The sequence below is a fragment of the Prionailurus viverrinus genome, chromosome D3 (assembly GCF_022837055.1).
Source record: "Prionailurus viverrinus isolate Anna chromosome D3, UM_Priviv_1.0, whole genome shotgun sequence".
NCBI lineage: Eukaryota > Metazoa > Chordata > Mammalia > Carnivora > Felidae > Prionailurus > Prionailurus viverrinus.
The window spans coordinates 77434987-77458104 of NC_062572.1; the positions used below are offsets into that span (position 1 = coordinate 77434987).

At 43.6% G+C, this 23118-nt stretch overlaps 1 protein-coding gene across 1 annotated transcript; it reads left to right on the top strand.

Annotated features, from left to right (window-relative positions):
* Nucleotides 1-513: 513 nt before the first annotated feature.
* On the top strand, nucleotides 514-19177 carry ST8SIA3 (ST8 alpha-N-acetyl-neuraminide alpha-2,8-sialyltransferase 3). The gene is given in 10 exon segments (XM_047826670.1): nucleotides 514-597; nucleotides 1951-2109; nucleotides 4333-4429; nucleotides 7379-7554; nucleotides 11164-11332; nucleotides 11335-11373; nucleotides 11376-11670; nucleotides 13068-13190; nucleotides 15633-16190; nucleotides 18895-19177. Coding segments are annotated over 10 exon segments (1983 nt in total).
* Nucleotides 19178-23118: the final 3941 nt, after the last annotated feature.

Genomic DNA, 23118 nt, shown 5'->3' on the forward strand with positions numbered 1-23118 from the left:
TGGGGACTATATCCCTGGAGACCTTATAAGGCTGGAAAACTGTCCTTCACATAGACTGAGAGGGGGTAGGGAGCCATGCAAAGCCACCTCACTCTTTTATACCCTCTTCCACATTGTCTTCTTTCTCTCCTCCCACCTTTCCTTCATCTCCTCTCATTCGGTACCGAAAAATTGCCCTCATCTAGCGCTATCAGAAAAAAGTCTCTCTTCAAGAGGTCCAGAGTCATTAGACCAGGGGCCAGATCTTATTTTAATAATCAGAATTTAAACGATGTGGTATGGGCACTATGTCAGTTAGGATGCCTTTGGCCAAATTAAATCCAAACTCAACTGGTTTAAACATTAAGGAAGATTTATTTTCTTTCATAGCTAGCGGTCATGGTAAAGGGATGCTGTAATATCAGTTAGATCAATTCCTTGTGAAATCCTCAAGGACCCAGTACCTTCCGCCCTTCTACCTTATCACCTACAGTATTAGCTCTGTCCTTAGCCGTCTCCCCTCATGGCCCCAAGATGGCTGCCACCATTCTAAACCTCACAACAATATTCAGGGAAGGAGAGCAACTACTCTTCCTTAGGCGTCATTTTAAAATTGAGGTAATAATCTTCCTCAAAAACCCTCCCAGACACTTCCCTTCATGTCTCATTGGCCAGAATGAGCCCATACTCCCCTGAAAGCAGAATGTGGCAAGAAAACATAATTACCATTTCTGCTCAAGAGCAAAAGATAAGTGTTGGAGAGTTTGCCAACAGAGTCAGTTATAGGTACCCAGTCAGGAGTCTCACTCTGTTCTGAGGTAGTAGGTAGAAGGTACAAAGTTACCCAAATTTCAATGTAATCATCATTGTGAAATTTGGTACGTGAAAAGATGGTTTCACCCTAAATTTCAAAATAATAGGAAACTATGTAATTGATGAAACCAGAGAGAGCCTAATTCTAATTCTTTTGTGGAGAGTGGGGGATAGTAGGGAATGGAAAGGGAACTGGGATGCTTTCTCAGAGGAGATGCCAATAATTAAGCCAACATATCTTGACATTACTATATACCTGGCCCTATGCTAAGTGCATTGCATAATTAACTAATTTTTATCCCTTGAATAGCCCTCTGACATAGTTACTACTCTTTCCTATTTTAAGATAAAGAAACTGAGGCATGGCGAAATTAAGTAGATTTTCCCAGATCACCAATTTAGCTAACTGATTCCTGGATTCAAGCCCAGGCAGGCCAACCCCGACCCATTATTTTATTTAATCCCTGGGCTATTCTTCCTCTCTAATCTTTCAAAAAAAGCTTTTCAAAGGGACAAATACAAGTTTTAAACCCAGATGGGTTTTTTTTTCAACGTTTATTTATTTTTGGGACAGAGAGAGACAGAGCATGAACGGGGGAGGGGCAGAGAGAGAGGGAGACACAGAATCGGAAACAGGCTCCAGGCTCTGAGCCATCAGCCCAGAGCCCGACCTGGGGCTCGAACTCACGGACCGCGAGATCGTGACCTGGCTGAAGTCGGACGCTTAACCGACTGCGCCACCCAGGCACCCCTAAACCCAAATGGTTTAACTAGGGGTAGGAAGTGTAGGCAGAATGAACAAGTAAACCTGCTAGAAAGTTATTACCTGGTTCAAGCAGGAGGTAGTTAAGACCTAGTTAAATGGTCCTAAATACAAAAAAAAAAGAGGCAAAATTGAGGCAAATTGAAAAGTATGTTATTTTCAAAGGAAGAAATACTAGTACTGACATTGATATAATTGCTTGCGGGTGGGTGTCGTCAGAATAGTCTCATGTCAGCAACCTTAAGAAAAACTGAATTTCTATAAAGGATTCACAAAACTTGGAACTGAATTTAGAAAGCTATTCAGTGTCCAAGCAAGTTGCATCACAAAGTCAGACTGATAGTTCCTCCAAATCTGCCATTAATGTTCTCTATGTTGTCTCTCCACATTCCAAGGGAACTGAGAGCCTTCCTCCCTGGTTACCATATGAGCAACTGGCCAATGGATGGATGGACCCACTCCTGGTCCAGTCAGTGCCCCGGGCACAGCCTAGCACTCTTTCTCCACCAGAGGCCATGGGCAAGGCAGTGTCAGCCAAATGGGGAGACCATGATGTAGGTCTGGGTCAAGGAGAAAGATGATCCAAAGGAGAAAGATGATCCAGGACTGGAAGGATGAGGCTGTTGGAAGCAGTGATGTGGGTAGCAAGCATTTTAAAGAGCTATTTTGTAGAAGTAAGGAAGATGTGCTTAGTTTTGAAACGGTTTGGTTTAAGAAGATGGTGGCACATCCAAGAGATGGCATTAGAGGGGCAAGACTTGAACGCAAGTCCGAACTGCATACCCAGATCTGAGATTCAGTCAAGTAGGTCCATTCATCAAGCTAGTGAGCATGTGTCTGTCCTAGGTTCTAGAATGGTCCTGGGTTCTAGAATGGTAGCAGTGATTGGAATAAAGGCTCTGCTCTTACATGGCTTATGTTCTAACATCCAAGCCCTTGCAAATAAATGACCCCTTGCACAACCCTCCCACACACTATTCCTCTGAACCCTGTGTAACCATGCAGAGAAAAGAGCAAAGTCAAAGTCATGTAAGTTGGGAAGACAAAACAAAGAAGGTGAAGAATAAAATAAGAAAATAAAAGGGTGTCACTAGAGAAGAAGAGGAAACCAGGGGAGTGTCATTTCATTAAAACCAGAAAGGAGTGAGTTTAAAGAAGAAATTAATGTCCAATTGGTCCAGGCTAGTAGTGAAGAAAAAAACCACTGAATTTGACATGAGCGTTGCCATTGGTCAGCTTCTAACAATGGTTTTTGATCCTAACTGTGCATCAGAATCACCTGAAGAGCTTTAAGACACACAGACGCCTGGGAACTACCTGCAAAATCCTGATTTAATTGGTTTGGGGTGAACCTGGGCCCCGGAATTAATTTTCCGTTGTTCAGGTGACTGAAATAAACAGGTAGAGGTGAGAAACATTGCTTTAAATAAAGCAATATCAGCAGTAGAAGCTAGATTGCAGAGGGAAAAAAAAGAGGGTAGAGGAACTAGCAGTCTTAACATCAGACATGGATGTTTAGCTTCAGTCTCCTCCTGCCTGTCTGTGTGATTTAACCTCCTTGTGTCTTATCTGTGAAATCAGGATAGAAATACTTGCTGTGCCCAACTCACAGTTTCCTTGGGAGGTCAAGATGGGATAATAGATGTGAGAGTACTTTGAAAAAAGATTGAAGTGCTATAAAAATGTAAGATTTATATGGTTGTCAGTTTTTTTTCCCCAAAGATGGCCCTAAAGATAGTGATTATCAACTATAAAGACCTACGTGGAACCAGCATCCCTTTCCACTGAGCTCACAAAGAAAGCATCCTTTGATAAGTGCTCACAACCACTATCTAAAGGTCTGAGGCTGTTTGCAACTCTCACTTTTGCACAGCTAGCCTTGCACAGGACCTATAATAGATGCAGTTTCCACAGTCTTGCAAATCCTACCTAATATTGCTAAATCACACAGCCAGCCAACATAAAACTCAAGAGTTAAGCATGCTGCTGTAGAGATTAAAAAGTAAGTTTAATGTTATAAGGTTTCCATTTAGTTGTCAATCCTACTTGTTAAAGAGAATGGGGAAGGCAGAGGAGAGGTGGAGAGACATCTGTGCTAGCAGGCAATGCTGCAGGATCAGAAAAGCCTAATTCCCCTAGCAGATGGGGAAAGATTATCCAAGAGCCGAGCCAAAACCGACAGCAGAATTCAGTGACCACCTTGGGGTCTACTTCAGGCCCTGAATATGCCTATCTCTATGGGATGTCATGTCTGGTCTCCAAGAAATGAAGCAACACTCTCCATCTTCCACTCTCTGACCGCCCTTGAGGTAGCACCTGCCCCCGGGGGAGCAGCGATACCTCTTTGTGGTGACTAACGTCCAACAGGGGGACTTTCTTTAATCACAGATGACAGACGTGAAGAGCAGTTTTATAATACGCTTTCTACTCGCTTTCTCTTGACATTTTCCTTCAGTAAAAATGCAAGAAATATAATTCTTTGTCAAGGAAACAGCATACATAATGTTGAGGGCTTTTTTTTTTCTACTAAGCAAGTTGAACTCAGAGCAAGAACAAAAAGATAGGCAAACTCCTACCTAGGAATTAAGCCAGGTGTCGGGTAGCTGGTGCAGGCATCAGAGATAGCCTGTGAAAGATCAGTTACCTGCTCTCGCCTCTAAGCCTGCTTTGGCTCCTTCTACTCCAGATGCTATTAGGGAGAAGGTGCTAATTACATTCTTGATCCTCTTGCAACTAACTCCTCAGAGATACTCTCCGCCAACCTCCTTCACCTGCAGATCGTCTTACTTCAAAACTGCCTTCCTGAAAACAAAAGTACAGACACCCAGACGTTCCTTCATGTTACACCACCCCCAACAGAACTTAAACCCTTTTGCAAGTAAAACTCTAAAACTACAGAACAACATAGAATTTTGAAACAAAGAGATAAGAGATTCTTTGTAGGTTTCTATTGATCGTCTCATCCATTGAGAAGTCACTTCCCTTGTATTCAAACGTTCTGGTAAAAAGCTAACCGTGAGGAGAAAGGGCACAAAAGCCAAAATGGGTACCACATCCTTTGCTCTTTTTTAAATGAGAAATATCCACTTCAAAGTAAACTTTTTCATGTCCCAGTGCACAAACCCTACACTTCTAGCATGGGAGGCAACAAGGTTTGGTGAAAAGGGGCATAACCATCCAGTCATTCAGTCCTATATTAAAATCCCATTTAAAAAAAAAAAGCTGCTGTGAACTTGGCCAAGTTATTTAACCTCTCAGAGTCGCTCTTTCCCATAACTATGGAAAAAAATAAAAATGCCATCACATAGCATTACTATAAATATGACTTGATATAGAACATACATGTCCGTAATATAAAACATGTTGTATCTCAGTCTCCTCCCCCACTGCCCCTACTGAGACTGGATTTTTCAATATCGAGAAGTCCAGCAACCTCTTATCTCTGTGAATTTCCTATGAACATAAAATAAGAAATCTCAGCTAGGGGTGTGTGCTTATAATTGGGACTAGGGGTCCAGAACTGAGAGAGGAGGGTACTTAGAAATCCATCCATCAACAATCCCTACCATTTCCTCTGTGGAAGCCGCACCTATCAATAAATCAGCAAGTAGTCGTGCATTTTTAATAATTACAAGGAAATTTTTACCAGCTTTTGTTATAATAATGTACAAACAAAACAGTGTTTTTTTCTCCTGCTCTCAAAGATAGGCTGTTGACAATTACAGTTTTAGAAGCATAAGGAACAAAAACTGCCCCAAAACTCAAGATGAAGGCTAAAATTAGATTTCTTTTTAAAACACCTCCCCTAATGGTATGCCAGTAATGTTATTGTGGCGGCTCTAACCGTGGGTGATTTCTTATGCCCACAGTGAGTGCAATAAAAAGACACAATAGACATAAGAATAGCTTAAAAGTTAACTGTAAGATTATTTTTCAAGTAGCTTCTCAAGTATAATACCTGAGCTTCTAGAAGAGGTAATCGCTGAAAACATTTAAAAGGTGGAAATTCTATGCAAGGACCCAGGAGATTAACACAATTGAACATAATAGCTCCTTCCAAACCATTTCCTAGGGACTGGATCACAAAAAGTCTTAAGACGGCTTTCCAAATATATTTTATTTATTCAACGAAGAAAGGGCTATTTGAAGTTCTTATATTCCTTTCACATAGAGCCGCTTCACTGAGCTTTAAGAGAAGCATTCGTCTGTAGGCGCAAAATGAGTAATTCCTCAGCTTCTAGAAAAGGTAATCATTGCAAACATCTGAAATGTTAAAATTTTATGCAAAATGTCTTTTGTAAAATGCAGACAAAAGCCATGAAATAAATATCATTTTAAACTGGTCTCAGCATTTACGTTTAAAAATTAATACTCACATGCTTTTGAATGCATAGAGCACCTCCGGACGGCAACAGTGGCTGTCTCTAAGGAGATAAGGTGGGAGGAGGGAGTTTTACTGTTCCCGCTGCATCCCTCGCGTGCTTTATATTTTGTACTATGTTCGTGTATTAATATCAGTCTAGCTTGATCTAACTACTTAACCTCATTAAACATGGTCTCTTCAATAGGTAATTTAACTCATCTACCCTAGTTGAGGTATATCATCTTTCTCTGCAATCTGTACCAGAGACCAAACTTCTCCCTACTCTGGACTTTGGGTATTCTGTACAGCAGAGAAGTTCCCTGCCTTCTTTCCAAACTGAGCATTAGTTGTGCTGATTGGTGTGCTGGCACTAAAGGATAAAATGAAAGTAAGATGCTGTCTCCTGGCTAACCCCACAGGATGGCCGGCACTCTGTCCCCAGGCTCCAACCTTACCCAACCTTCCTCCAGCCCCAGAGTAGCCACTCGTCCTCAGATGAATCATTCGGGTTGTTTCCTTGTTGCTCTGGCACTGCACCTTTATGATTAAATGGCTTTTTCAAAGAGGCTACGTACTCTCTTCCTTAGTAACCCTGAGATACAATGGCCAAGAGAGAGAGTTAAAACCCTTCTTCCTCTGAGCTCTGGAATGCCAATAGAGTCCAATCTTCTTCTGCAACACACTAGTTGTGTGACCTGAGCAAGTTATTAACCTCTCTGGGCCTCAGTTTCTTCATTCTCTCTCCATCCTCATAGGGATGGAATAGAGATTAAATGAGATCAGTTGTTAAAATGCCTAGGGTAATACCCAAAACATAGTAGGTGTGCAATGAATGCTATATGACATCATCTCTCTCCCCCTTCTTCTCCTCCCCCTCCTCATCAGTATTAACTGATTCTCACTCTCAAAGAATGATGCTTTCAGATTTCCCAGGGCCGCACACATTTCCAACTCTGTCTCAGGAACCACTTCCAAGCAGTTTGGAATAGTGGGTAGGGTGGGCTTTAGAGTCAAAGAGGATTTGTCTTGAGCAAGATCATGTCCATCAGTTTCTTCAACTATGCAGTGAAAATAATTATACCTTCCTCTCCAGATCTGGGTGAAGATTACAGATTAGGTATAAAAGACTCCTGGTACATAAGAAGTGCTCTCTACATCTTGGCTGTTTTCACTTTACTCCAAGTGGGCTTATCTATTCGCTGGCCCCGACATGCCTTTCCCTCTTCTTCCTCGTCTTTGTTCAGCCTGGTTGGCCCTGCCCTGCCCTCTCCTGCCATCTCCGCCTCTGGAAATCCCCATGCATCTTTCTAGTCTCAGTTCCATCTGAGGGCTTTTGAGAAGCTTTCTTTGACTACAGTGGCTTTCCCACCCCTGAGCTCATAAAGTATTTATCTTTTAAGGGAAAATAAGAGGTAGAAACCTCCAGAGTCCCCAAATCTTTCCCCTGTGGCCACTGTTAGACCCACTAGGAACTAAGAAGTCAAGCAATAATGTGCAGAAAGAACTCCGGTCACATGTGGCCAAAGAGCAGTTTCCCAGTGGACTGTCCCCGAGCTCCCTGGACTATGATCTCCATGTCATCCAGGAGGGGTCACTTGCCCTTCCAAAAGTCAACTCCCTGGTGCCTTACTCAGGAGTGAGTGTCTCATAACAGAAAATGGTCAATTGGTTCATTGATAAATTAAGGCACACTGGTGCTTCTGGCACATGGACAGAATATATCAGCTGATGTCCACATGAGCAGCTGCTGTTCCCATCTCCCCATGGGCCTGCCTCCAGCTGCTCCTGCACTAGTCAGTGCAAATTAGATTGAGCCATTCCTCTCTTAAACGCTGGGCAGTTGTGAGTGGAGCTGCCAAGGACACAGCCAACTCCTTAGCACGTCATCCAGTCTGGCCCTCACTCCCTTTCTGGGCTCTTCTTTTGTGGCAGTCACCTCACATCTCTTGTTGTTAGTCAAGCCCACCATAATTAATCTTCCCTACCTCCTCCTCACCCCTCTACTTGGAATGTCCTTTTTTAACCTCTTTACCTAATGAATCATACTCATACTTTAAAGCCCAGCTCAGATGTTGCCCTCCACGAAGAACCCTGACAACCTGTCACAGTTTATTCTCCGCCTCTCCCATCACCCCTCTGTTGTCGAGCTCTCCGTAGTACTGGCAGGACGCCTACTCCATGGAGCCACCCGAGTGCCCACTCACACAATACTGCCATTATGCTGGCTGATCTCTCTCCCACAAGACCATAAGCATTAGGAGGTCAAGGACGATTTTATAACCCTTTATCTGTCCGGCCAGGTGTCTGATAACCAACACATTTTATTTAATGAATTGATGAAAGAAAACAGAAATAAAGAAATGAATGAAGCTCTTTCTTACAAAAGACATCATCCTTCCCAGGTTTCCCAACCAAAGTGCCTGGAAGCTACTCTTGGTAGGTATGCGTTGGTGAGGACCTAGACAGGGCCCCAGAGACATGTTTGCAAAAGGTGCGCACTCACGGAGGTAGGAGAGGGAAATACTTGTGTCCAAAATAACAGCTCCCCTAGGAAACAGAAGTCAGAGAGGTCTTTCATTTCTGTATTTCTTGTTTTCACCCTCCTGTTCTCCCAGATAGATCTCATTTCTAGTGAAATTTGTTGGGTGATAGTCTACAAAAATGTCTTCATTATTTTTTTAATTTATTAAGTAGCTATCATCCCAGGCTTGAAAAAAATCCCATATCTAGTACTGTAGTCACTCTGTGAAGCACCATCCCCAGAAATTTTCCCGCTGGTAATTGTCATTTCCACCTCTAGGCCTGGCACAGGATTCCCGCCTGCTGGTTTCTTTTCTGGCCAAGTTGGTTCCTTTACATCGTATGACTTTCAGTGACCCATATGCAATCTAGGGATCATCCTCCTAGGACTTCCTTCAGAAAGTTCACAAAGGTATGCTAAACATAAGCAATATATCAATTTTTAAATCCAGGTGGAATGAGTCTGTATCATATGTCCCAGGAAAGCCTCTTGTGTTCTTTTATAAAGAAAACCAAAGAGCTTCTTGATCCTTGCCATTTTCTGTAGGAAAATGCCTCACCAAGTACATCCCTTCCCATGCACTCTGTAGTGGGTCATTTACGGGGCCAGAGAAAGACACTGAAAACTTGTGCAAGCTGTTCAGCTCATATTTATTGACAGCTTAATAAAGACCCAGAGCTCTGCCAAGGCCTTTACATGTTTTGTGTAATCTTCCCCCAATTCCTGGTTCTGCAGGTGAGGAGCCTGGGACACAGAGAGGCTGATAACTTACCCAAGGTCACATAGCTGTGGGTGCCAGAGTAAGCTTTTGAAGTCAGGTCTGCTGGCTTCAGAGCCTGAAAGTGTAACCATTACTCTGAGCTCTGTAGCATGTTCCCCTGACTCCGTGTTCAAGAAGAGTTTTTCCAACATGTGTAATTCTTAGATAGCTCTCTAAGACACGATCTTACTCCTTTTGGCATTTTACGCTAGATTCATATGGTCTTCTCTTTAAAAGAAACCATAGTAATTATTCAAAAAATATCACTCCAGTATTCATCATATAGATGTGCAGGCCTTTCTAACATTTTTTAAATAATGTAAGCCCCATGAGAAAAAGAAGATTATTTGTGTCTTCTTGGCCCACATTTTTAGATTTTGGTATAAAATGTCTTCAGTGGGTACAAACTGAACAACGCCCCTTGTCATTCACTGGAAACAGACACTTGCATTCTGCGTGCCTCTGTCCACAACCAGACAAAGATGTCTTTCCAAGGGACCTCACTCAGTTCTCAAACATTTATTAAGCATACCCTCTACATGGGACAATTGCCAGACAGTATGTGCAAACAGCGGGGAAGAAGACATGGCCCCTGGCTCTGCAGGAGTTAACAGTCCAGGGGTTCACCCCTTTAAGGAATGTGAAGTCCACAGACAGACGTATCATCAGGCCCACCGAAGTCCATAAGGCAAGAAGTTCAGGAGAGAAAGAAATCATAAAAACTTCGGAAAGTGTCAATTTGCTTTATTGGAAAAGGTTCTCGGAGGACAATTTCTCACCTCCAGCTTCTTTCATTAGTGCTCATTGGCCAGTCCAATAAGCTGGGAGGACCAGTCCAAGGGTGAGACTAGGGTGGAAGAAGCCACAAGTTGATTGCAAAGAACAGAGCTAAAGAAATAGGTGGGTTGCCTCTGAGTGTCCAGCAGCCTCACTGAAAATGGATTAATTTTTATTTCCAATGAATGTTATAACGGGCAACATATGAATATTCTAAAATAAATGGAAGGTCACGCAATATAAAACGTTAGGCAGTGAGCTTTCCTTCCACCCTCAGAGGCAGCCACTCTTACCTGGTTCTTGGACTCCTTCAAAGGTGAGTTCTATGTATTTATAAAGTAGTTTGTAAATGCTTCTGGACCAAGCAGGACTAAGTTAGGTGGCCCATCCCCAAGACCTGGCCCCAAGGATGGATCAGGAAAGTGGGCAATGAAGAGTTAAATCAGGGGGAATTGCTCCTGGTCAACTCAGGAACACAGCCTAGCTGACCACCTGCCTTGTGCTGAGACACGGACAGGGAGGGAGAAACCAGCCCCCCCCCCCCCAACCCACAGCTCACCTCACCGCTGTGCTGGGCACTGCCCACCTTTCAGAGAGAAGCAATGTATGCGGTGGGCAAAGGAAGCGGATAGGGGAGAGGTTCTGGAAATTTCTAGGGAGGTTTTAAGCGCTCGCAAGCCAAACTGGGCCAGCTGCTCTCAGGGCTTCTTTGCGGGGGCGCTGGGGTGCTAGGACGCATGCTACCCCGTGGGGCTCAGGGTGGTGCCCCAGTGGTGAGGAGAGAAGCTTTTAAATGTCTATCTTCCTAAAACTACTCTCCCTGCATCTAGGAGAAGCACGCAGTTGGTGTGTAACCTCCAAGGCAGCAAATCCAGTTGGTTATCACCCTATCCTGCATCATATTTATAAAGTAATGAACGGTCCGTTTAACCAAGTTTGGGCTTCTGTGTCGCCCCAGCCACCTCCCCGCGCGAACCCTCAGCCGGAAAGCCCACTGACGTGGGCGGCAGCCTTCCAGCCTCAATTCCCCTCCCTCTGCCACCCCTCTTTCCCCCTCCCCTCTCCGGCCCCTCCCCCCGCTTATTTGGGAGATTAGAGTTCATTAATTAAATCCTGTGCTTAGATCGAACTGTAACGTTATTCCAATCACATTTATCTTACAGGCGGCGGAGGAGATGGCAGCCTAGCTGGAAACGCGCGGGGGAGCCTCAGCCGGCGGCCGGGGACGCACAGCGCGGCGCGTTCCATCGCCACGCCGCCGCGCAGGCCCTCCATCTTCCTGCCCAGCCTCCTGGCCCCGCTCGGCCCTGCCTTGGGGGTCGGCTTCTCTCTGGGGCTCCTGCCCTTCCCCACCTCCCGGGCCTCCGCGGCTCCCCTGCCCGGTCCCCCTCCCCCGCCACACACGCTGACACGCGCGGGCGAACACACACACACTCACACACTGACACGCCAGCGAGCTGCTGGCCGCTCAATGGACCGATTTCCCTGCTTCCCTTGATCCCAGCCCAGCCCGGGATGAGAAATTGCAAAATGGCCCGGGTCGCCAGTGTGCTGGGACTGGTCATGCTCAGCGTCGCCCTGCTGATTTTATCGCTCATCAGCTACGTGTCCCTGAAAAAGGAGAACATCTTCACCACTCCCAAGTACGCCAACCCGGGGGCGCCCCGAATGTACATGTTCCACGCGGGATTCCGGTGAGTGCGGGCCTCTCTCTATTTGAGCGCCCTCGGGTATCTGGTTTATTGGGGGGGGGGGATGACAGGGGGGTGTTTTGGCTTCTCCGAGACACTTTGGGCAAGATGACTGCGTGGTCCTTCCACTCCTCTTTCTGATTCTCCCTTCCCCCTTCCTTTATTTATTTGAACCCGAAGCCCCTAAAAGCCGTTGTCCTAATCAATGTGATTGCATTTCTCGTATTCTTCCTCTGCATCCCTTCCCCCATTTCAAAAATGGGGGGAGGGTTTAAGGAGAATGATGATGGAGGGAGAGGCAATGAGTGTGTGTGGGAGGGGGCGGTGAACCGGGAGATGGATGTGCGTGAGCGCCTTCCCGGTGCGGCGTCCGCAGACTCCGCGGCCGGGCTCCGGGCGGTCCAGGGCGATTTAATGGCGCAGGCGCCGGACTCCCCGAGCGCTGTGCTCACTCCTCTCCGTCACGCCCCACCCCATCAAATGATGCGCGGGTCTGTTCTGAAGCCCCTGGGGTATTTTACCTCGATCCTTTCCCTACTGCTGCCACCACCGCCCCCCGCCCCCTTTCCGGGATTTCTGCAATTCCTCCGCCCTCTGCGGGAAGCGAGCCTCCTAAGGGCCGCCTACCCTCGCCCCTGGTCCAAGTCGCCGCCGGGCGAGAGGGCTGGATAGGGAAGGGGCCAGGCGCAGCTTGGCGCAGCTCCTCGGGAACCCCTGCCTCTACCTGTGACCCTCAGGGGCTCTTCCAGGAGGACCTCCCGAGGGGCAGGTGGCAAATACAAACTGCAGGCTGTGGTCCAAGCGGGCCAGAGGTGCGGAACGTAGAGAAGCCCCACCTGGCAGAAGAGTAGAGCTGCCCTGCGGCCTCCGGGCTCCCCAGTTAGGGGACAGGGAGTGAAATCAGACTCGGCTCGGGAAGTAAGAGGTTAAGGCAGGAGCCACCCCCAGTCTTCCCCTGGGACTCCGGTTTCCTCTGCCCTTTCTCCAAAAATCAATTCACCCGGACAGCCGGGGCGTCGCGGGTCGGAATAGCGGAGGCGCGGCCGCTGTCCGCGGTGCTGACTCCTTGGTCCTCACGGCGCATCTGGCTCCAGCAGTGCGCCGGGCTCCCGCCCTGCTCTCCGCGAGACGGCCATTTTATGGTCTCTCCCGCACCCGGAGGGATGGACAATGGAGGCGGATTTCCCTACTTTTCCTTCTTCCCCCCGGGTGTGTGTGGGAGCAGGGAGTGGGCCAAATGAGAGGGGCTCTGGGGCGGGATGGAGCCAGTGCGTGTGCCAGGTGCACCCCTCACCCCACACGCGCGCGCGCCGCCCCCAGCCGCCTGGACTTTAATGGCTACGTTGGCTTCCCCCAGCTGAGGCCAGCACGTTTGTCTGTGTACTCATGCTCCTCTCCAGGTCACAATTTGCGCTGAAGTTTCTAGATCCGTCATTTGTGCCCATTACGAATTCTCTGACCCACGAACTCCAAGAGAAACCTTCTAAGTGGACATTTAATCGGACAGCGTTTTTACATCAAAGGTAGGATAGGGGGAAAAGATGCGAAAGGTGTTTTTGAATTCTGGAGTTCAAACAAAACAAAACAAAACAAAATACTCCAAAACAACAAAAATCTATCCCCCACCGGAGGTGTTATTTGCATTGTCTTCTAGGCCTGACTGCACAAAGGCTGATTGGTAACTCTTTTTTATGTATGTAGTGCCCTTTCATAAAAAAAAAAAAAAATCAAGAAGACCAATTTGAATGGGAGGGAAAAAGATATTTCCAATATGCTCCCTAACTTGGGCTTAATTGAGCACAATGATTTATAGTTAACATGCATGGGTAACACTGCCAAAGCCATCTACCAAAAAAAAAACCAAAAACAAAAACAATTGCATAAAGACCATCTAATAATGCATTTTCATTCTCCCACTGAGAAAAATGTTTAAAAATGAAATAAAATAGAATTGTCTTACACTGAAACACACAGAAAATACTATAATCTGCCCTTATCAATCACTAGTCAAAATCTTGGCCCAAATATATGCAGGTATTTAAGTATGGTTTTGTTCTGGTTTTGCCTATTTGTTTTCATTAAACCTTTACAGCCCTTAATACATTGTAAAAGCTACCCAACATCATTTTTACAGGTTGTTGTCTTGTAACAGCCTGGTTTATACATGAGGGAGTGTGTGTGTGTGTGTGTGTGTGTGTGTGTGTGTGTGTGGTGTGTGAGGTGGGGAAGAAGGATGAGATTTATTCAAATTTATTATCCTGAGTGATTCTGGTCTACTCTTAGCAACCCCTGATAAGTCATTACTCCTTCCTTTTTGGTGGGATTATTATGCTACTAAATGGAATGTGAGCCATCTAGTGTATTCATTAGGGGTGTGAATATTTATTTTACAAATGATCATTTTACCACTCATTTAGGGAGCTGTGTTTTGTCATAGCATTTCTAGTTACTGCACCCTTTTTTATTTTGAGTGACAGAATTAAAACCAATTCAGTAGATATCTATGGTGTCATGAAAAGCTGATATAGTCATGTGATTATGAATAAAAGTTTTAAACACTGTTCAATTAGAAATTAGTTCAATGGCAATAATTGATAAATTCTAAACCATAGAAGTACCTTAAAAAAACTATTGGGTTTTTAGTCCAATATTAATTTTATAGACAAACCAGAAAACTTTCATGGTGGAACACATTATACCTTTCCCAAGACATATTTCTAACATAGTAAAAATTATCTTCCCACACTGGGCCATGTGACCCAAATGACAAGTGAGAACAATATTTCCTTCTCAAAACTTCCCTCCTTTCAATCCACTTATTAGGTAAACTTTAATTAATTTTCCCAGTATCATTTTAAATTTACTTTACCTTTATAACAGGTAAAGACTAGCTTGTAAAGAACAGTATGGGTAACTCTGGAAATTTTAGATTAAAGCGTTCAGTTTATGTTGCTTTATATTTTGACAAATGAAGTGTTTTTTTAAATAAAATTCCAGTAAAAGTGATGATATGCAAAGCATTTAGTTTCAATCCTATTTTTTTAGGCAAAAGACATAGGAAATTTACAATGTGATTTCTTAGAATTAGAGAATCTAGTAGCAAAGTAACATGTTACTGGTGTCTCATAAATATTTTAAATAGCTGAAACTCTAAGAGGAAATACTTCATTTTACTTAAAGCTCAACATGAGAGCAACCTGAAATTAATGCTAAGTATCACCCTTGCCTTGTTTATCCTGTGAATTCGTAGAATGTACACACATTTTCAGGATTCACGATAGCCTGTTTTTCTAAGGATTAAGTTCCTCCAACTAAATTGTGTTTCTATATAATCAAGTATAAAAATATTCCTGTTTCATTATTCAAAGGACCTTAATGAGATTATCATCTCATTTCTATTAAATACGCAACTACATTCACTATTGTTACCATTTCCATATTTCAATAATAGATAGTATTATACTGACTCGTATCTATTTGGCTCTTATTTGGATACCAGTGATATTTGATATTCCTTGAACGCTGCAGTCCAATAGCAAACAAACAGTACCTGGTTACAAACTCTAAGTCACCAATGTTTGTGAATTAATGTGAGCTCTTTGGAGCCTGTGTAAATTGTCTCCCTGTATTTTCTGACATAGTTTGACCTCCTATGATCGTGCCTCCTCCTTGATCAAATACACTTCTCACATAGAGCAGAAAACCAAAGAATGCCAGCTAAAACTGTAAGTGACAACATTTATAAGCCTTGAAGGATTACATCCAGAACTTGATTGGGAAATTAACACCTCTGTAGATTCTGAAGCAGTCTTTCCCGCAATGACCACAATTATTATGAATGTATAATCTTTCTTAGATACAATGGGCCTACGATTCTTGTCTGAATGAAATGGCAGCATAAGACATAAGATGGAAAATCAATTCTTTTGAATGGGATGCATTTAATGAATTTCTTTTCATTTTAGGCAAGAAATTCTTCAGCATGTCGATGTAATAAAAAATTTTTCTTTGACCAAGAATAGTGTTCGGATCGGACAACTGATGCACTATGATTATTCCAGCCATAAATATGTTTTCTCTATTAGCAATAACTTCCGATCACTGCTTCCAGATGTGTCACCCATTGTGAATAAGCATTTTAATATTTGTGCTGTGGTTGGAAATAGTGGGATCCTGACAGGGAGCCGGTGTGGACAAGAAATAGATAAGTCAGATTTTGTTTTCCGTTGCAATTTTGCCCCTACGGAGGCTTTCCAAAGAGATGTTGGAAGGAAAACCAACCTTACCACCTTCAACCCCAGCATTCTGGAAAAATATTACAACAATCTTTTGACCATTCAGGACCGTAACAACTTTTTCCTGAGTTTAAAAAAGCTCGATGGGGCCATTCTTTGGATCCCTGCATTTTTCTTCCACACTTCAGCAACTGTTACCAGGACATTAGTTGACTTTTTTGTTGAACACAGAGGTCAGTTAAAGGTCCAATTGGCTTGGCCTGGAAATATAATGCAACATGTCAACAGGTGTGTATATTTTATTGCCTTTAAGTCTTACCCCACCACATGGCAAATCAATATTGTAATCTCTTGGGGGTGGGAGGTATCTGATTAGTTACTTGTTGTGGTTAGCTTAGAACTTTGAGGCAAACTCTTATGTTTTTGTAATGAAAGAATGAATCATTCTCAGTAAGAACTTCAATCTCCTACTCTCCTACTTCCAGCTGGTAGCAAAGTGCTATATGGGGGAGGGGGGACTGGTGTTTCGTCAGTCTACCCTCTCTAATCCCTGTCCCCTCCCTTGGTGGTAAGCCTAACAGGCAGTCATGGAAATCATCAAAAATCAAAAATTGTCTTTAATGGAGAGCTATGTCCCAATCATGCCAATGGCTGAATCAGACAAACCAAGCAAATCATCAAAAATCAAGAATTGTCTTTAATGGAGAGCTATGTCCCAATCATGCCAATGGCTGAATTAGACAAACCAAGTCAAGATGCAATTGACTTAAAATGTTCCTTTTGATTTTATATGTGGGTGTTTTGTCAATGTCCAAGATTAGAAAACCACTTAAAGAAAGCATAAATTGCATAATTGGCCTTTAAAATTTGGGATTTCAGTGCCAAAACATGTGAAAGATATTTTATGAGCTTGCTGTTATCCCTCATAATTTGATAGAGAGATTGATCAGAAATGCAATATTTTTGTCTAGTCTGTTGAGTCTTAATGCTGGCTGTACATTAGAATCACCTGGAGAACTTTTAAAACTACTGTTGCCTGGGCTCTACTTCAAGGGATTCTAATGTAATTTATCTGGCAGGGGGAGGGGAAGGGCCCGGTACCTGTTTTTCTTAATAACTCCTAGATGATTCTAATATGCAGTCAAAATTGGGAGCCACTAGTCCAGGGCATTTTATAAAGCAAAATTAGTTGTAGGATTTTTTTTAAATCATCTGAGGAAACTGCCTTAACTCTAATTTCCCCTGAGCAAGTAGCCTCCATGTCCTAACATACTGTCTGGATAGTCCTACAAGTTAAAGCGGGTTCTGGGAGGACAGGTAACCAGAGAATTCTAAAGACGTTTATCCCATAGTATATTATTCCCATCCTGTAGTCCTCTGAAGTCTACCAAACTTAATGTCTGTTTAGGTTACCTCTGATAGAAGGAGGAATCATCATCTAATAGAGTAGTATGTATCTAACAGGTAGGGTGACACCATAATATATAGACCAAACTGGAGCTCTGTCTTTAAGAGAAAGAGGGTACTATTAATAACAACAGGATAACAAACAAAAATTGAGACTATCCCAGCTTCCCAAGATGTATGGTCATCTTTTCGAGAGGTTAGGTAGCCCAACTCTTGTTTAAAGATGAGTCTACTGAGGTACAAAGAAAAGGAATTATTTACCACCCAATGTCACTGCCCCAAATGGGCAAAATCAGAATCAGAAGCCATGCTTCCCACCAACCTGTCCTCCTGTGGCCTTTTGACCTCATCATTTTGCTCCTGCCTTGCTTTACTTAAGTTCAGCCATACCAAAGGAATTGTCAGAAGTCATTCTAACTCCTTAGTAAGAAAACCAAGACTAAACTGTTAATTTCTTTTTTTTTTTAATTAATTAATTTATTTATTTATTTATTTATTATTTTTTAATGTTTATTTATTTTTGTTTTTTTTTTTATGAAATTTATTGACAAATTGGTTTCCATTAAACTGTTACATTTCAACTGGAATGGGGAAAGGTCTGTGAAGCTTGCAAGTAGTAAAGAAGGAGCTATACGTGCTTAGAAGCTTCAGGAAATTGGCCTGTGTGGCCTACCCTGCCCCTAGCTTTTCAGAAAGGCCACGGAGTTAGCCATAATGCTTCACAGCCACTCAGGCTTGAACCAAATACATTGGTTCAATGAAAACTCAAGGGAAATACAGTCCGAGGAAACCTGATTCATAAACAGTTTAACTTTGCCTACACAGCAAATGATACACACACACACACACACACACACACACACACACAAACTCACTCCCTAGCAGTCTTGAATATTTGGTAGTATAGGTAGGAAGGCTTCAAACTACTGTTTCAATATGGAAGGAAAAACAGCCATAATTTAGCTTTTTTTTTTAATTCAGAAAGTGTTTAAATGCTTTTCTTGGGTTCTGGCATGCTAAAGAAGGGAACCCCTAGGAACCCTTAGGTAGAAAACAAAGGAACAGGGAATATGATTTTTTTTACAAGAAGCTACAGAAAAATAAGGCCCACAATCTCTCCAGACCAAAGAAGAAGCATTTAACCAACCTCTAGATTTGGATAAGAAGGTGACACAGGGGCATAGTCATTCCCATTGCTTCTGGCCTTCTGCGGTGTCACCACTGAGTCAGGGCCACCACTCCTTAACACAGCCAAGAGGAGGGGCTGGTGTCACGCGATGTATAACCTGTGCGGTCACACAGGAGCTGTGCTCAGGAGGGCTGGCACTTGGTTTAATGCCCTGCTATCGCCCTCTGGAAACTCAGTGATTTTTGAAAGACGGGCCCGCATTTTCGTCCCATACTGGGTCTCACAAATTATGTAGCCGGTCCTGCCCAGAGGTGTTCTAAAAGATAGATTCAAAGCAAATGCTACTTTAAAAAAGGCAAATCCATGTACCAATCCACCTCCTGGCCCAGTCATGTTGACCTATTTGCCTGAAACCAACACTGGCTTCTGAATCCACATGTACTTACTGTTCCACAGGTACTGGAAAAACAAACATTTGTCACCCAAACGGCTGAGCACAGGTATTCTCATGTACACCCTTGCATCAGCGATGTGTGAAGAGATCCACTTGTATGGATTTTGGCCTTTTGGATTTGACCCCAACACAAGGGAAGATCTTCCATACCATTATTATGACAAAAAAGGGACCAAATTTACCACCAAGTGGCAGGAGTCACACCAGCTGCCTGCCGAGTTTCAGCTGCTGTACCGAATGCATGGGGAAGGGCTCACCAAGCTGACTCTGTCACACTGTGCCTAAGACTCTGAACAGAAAGTGCCAAATGGCCATTTGAAAAGTGCCCCAAATCAAACGGAATAGTCTTCAGAATAGAACCCTAGAGAATTCCTTATAAAGACTGTCTGCCGCTTAAAAGGAAAGATCTCTTCTCTCCCTCTTTTTGCACCTGCTCTCTTAAGAGTCTTGGCAAGACAAACGAATTGAAGCCACATGATGTAAACTTGATTGATAAAGGGAATGTCGCATTGGGAACCATGCTGCTAACGAAATGGTCGGAAGTATTTTAGTGTTTGTATTTTGATAATAAACTGCCTCCCATTTTTTTATGAGGACGGGAGCTGTCATTGCTGCAGCTTTGAGATACAGTCCTCATTGTCACAGGCCTCTGGCCAATTTGGGCAGGATTTCAGTTTTGCCTGGGTGGGATCAGACTCTTCAAAATGGAAACAAAAAAACCATTTGCGTATCTCATCTCTCACTCTCTCTATTTCTCGCTGTTGTTCTCAATCTCTTCCCTACAATCCCTCGCCCCACCACTGTGGAGTTTAATAATTTGCTAGGAATCATATTAAATTAGCTTTGCTTGTATGTGTTGCATCTGTACTTGCTTGATGTGTTCAAGGCTCTGGGTAACTTTGCTGTTTCGTGACAAGCTGACCAAATGATGATGGATCCCCTTATGACTACTTTTATAAGAAATGCCTCTTACAAAGTTCTCACTAGTCCATGCCGTCATTCGACAGCAGAGTGGTCCCTCTGTGCTGAGTGGCATCTTTCACTATCACAAAGAAAATGAATGTCATGGGTGACACTGCATCTCTTGACACGAATGCTATTGTGGCAGATCATTCTATCGCCACATCTGTGAGGGCATGCCAGCCTGAGTTTAGTGCGTCCCACAATCCCAACCCAAGAGCTGGGTTGGGCATTCTCTCAGAATATAGAGGCAATGAGTCAGCTTAAGATCCTGGGACACAGAGAGAAAAAGGAAGAAAAATACTTAGAAGTTGTTATGGAATCCCCATATACCCTAGAGCGTTGTAACCATGGTGCCCATTCAGAGACACCTGGTCTTTGAAAGCCAGGAGAGTTGCAGCAAAGTAGAAGACTGGAGGTTGATCAGGACAGGCCCCCGTGGGAATAGTGCTGAGGTGAGGTCATCTTCAGTGTCACTGTGTCCACCAGCACCGCTCAGAACCATTTGTTCTCTTCAAGATAATTGTAGACACTGGATAGTCCCTTTTCCCACTGAAATCAGATCTGTATATCTAAAAATTAAGGATTTCATAAGGAAAGGCCATTGGGTAATGGCAAGATTTGATACAAAATAACCCTTGGAATTTAAGCTGTGTAGATCTGCCATGAAGGGATTAGTTGGCCGTTCTGTCTTTTTTTATTATTATTATTTCAGCCTTAGAAGTAGAAATCACATCACTCCCACCCCGGGCTTTTCACTGAGCAGCACTTTGTTCTTCCAATTCGGCCCAAAGTCTGGCCAAGTTGATGTTAAATTTTAATAAGAGTTTCTTTCTTCTTTCCAAATGCCAGTCAAGCACATTTGTAATACATTTGGGTGGGGTAGCTTGTTCTTTTCCAGAAGTCTCATCCTAGACTGCTTGTAATGTTACAAATGCCGTTTAGAATAATTGCCGTAACTCAGTGATCGGCTCACTGTCCCTCTTTGGGAAGGTATAATCAGGCCCCCCATTAAACCGCATACAATAAGAAAAGACATTGTTTCTTATGCTCATGTGCCTCCTGGTCCTAAAGGGGAGATGTCTGGTTTTAATTGTTTTCAGAAAGCTAATCAGAGCAGCTTACATATATCCAGATACTAACTGGTGAAAGAAAAACCATACAGGCTTGGAGTTGCTGCTAACTGTGGCACATCTTACAATGTTGTACAAATGGCAATCATCCAAAGAGATGGGAAGAAACAGGAATAGATGTTTCAAAATGGGAAACACGGACACAGCTCAATACTTGAAAGACATTAGAGGAGGAGGTAGTAAAAAAAAAAAAAAAAAAAAAAAACATGTTTTAAATTCACTGGTATAACCTGGTGGGCATCAACACCACCCCATGCTTGTTCCCTGTCACTTTCAAGAGGACAGTGCCACAGCACTCATGCCGTGCTCTGCGAGGATCACTGCGAGATTGACAACTGACAGGAGTGTCTAGTTGGCTCTTCCTAAGCACTCAGTTCATCTGGTTGCGGCTGAGTGATATTAATGCCAATATTACATGGGCCAGATCCTGACTCTGGAGTTTTAATCCCAATGTGCCCATTAGATTTCACTAAATATAAATACGTAGACATGTTGAACCAGGGAGGTTAAAAGAGCAAAAGACCAGAATCCCTAAAACTGGTTAATTGTTCTATGGTGGACCTTTTAAAGTAGACCTCATCATAATGCTGTTTTAGGAGTGGGGGTTGTTCTGTCGTTTCAAGTTGAGGAAGACGTTTTACATCTCACACCACTCTCGGCTTCGTCTTAACTTCAGGGTGAAAGGACTTTACCATCCCCCAGTATCGTCTCATCTGTTGCTTTCACAAGAACTCAAAACGGGCTTCTTTCCTAGAATCAGAGGGCTCAGCAGCCAGGCCTATCCCATTTCCGGGCAGGACTTCCTGGAACTGATCCAAAAGGACCACCATCCTTCCCTTTTCTGAAGAAAATCTTAAGCCCTGCCATAGGGTTAACCACAATTCTCATAGCTTATAAATTCTTTCTGTACAGCCTATATGCCTCCTATTGGAAAACTTGGATACAAAATTTGGGTAAAGCGTCTATCCCAGTTTTCAGCAGGTAGTAAACACTCACTAAATGGCAGCTTTTACTGTTACTTCTATTGTTAGTTGTGCCCTTGACTTACAGTTGCAGCACAGAGAAACGCAGCCTCTAGCTGATCATATACGATCTCTTTTTGTTTTTGAGGACTGTTTCAAAGGTCAAACCTATGTAACCACTGTCGCGACCAAAAGACTTGGTGGGTCCCCTGAGTCCTGATTAGAAAGGCAGTGGTGTAAGTAACCAGAACTCCCTGGCCTGTGTGGTCAAGAGCAGTGAAATGGGCAGACAGGACTATTGAGTTCCCCCTCCTGATTCAACTCAGATACAAATCCCTGGCTTTTGCACTGCCCTTGCTTTGCTGGTTCTAGGTTAAGTGCATCCTTTTATCAGAACCTTTCATCTTTTAGGATACTCACAGCAGAATCCACCCTCAGCCATTGGAATGAATTTTACCATAAAGCCCTCAAGGCTGTCTACACATGATACCAACACAAATGACCAATTCAGTCGCAGAGGGGAAAAAAAAAACCCACAAACATTTAGTGACCTGCTTAATGCCAGTCCCTCAGTTTTGCATTGGCTGTTCTGAGAGTCACGTGCAGGGATTGTAAACCAGGGGATTCAGGACTAAAATGTGGTACCAAGAATTCCTCCCACACCCAGAAATCTTTCCCATATTTGATGATTAAAACGTTTATGGCTCCTCTGCCTTTGCTTCTGGGTCTCAAGTGTCCTTGACCATTATAAAAGTGCTGTGTGTTTAGTAGTGTTGTGTGCCTAGCAGTGCTGTGACTCCTGTACCATGGTGTCAGGTGACCTTGGTGTCAGGCATGTGACCATGAGGCTGCCAGCCAGGATATGCAAGGTGAGAGGTCCCTCCAGCCGCCTTGTGTCTGGATCTCCAATTATCCACGAATATGAGCGCCATGACTAACCTAACTTGGTGGGACGCTAAGGAATGGAAGAGCATTTCTTCTGACTTTGGGCTAAGCAGTAATTTTTGGACACTCTCAAACAGCAAAGAAGGGTGGCCTGAGGCCAGAGGAAGCAGGGACAGAACTGTAGAAACATGGGATATTTGAAATGGAAGAACCTTTCAGTTTCTCTAGTCCTAATCCTTGATGTTACAAATGAGAAATGGAGAAGCAGAGAGGCTAAGTGATTTCC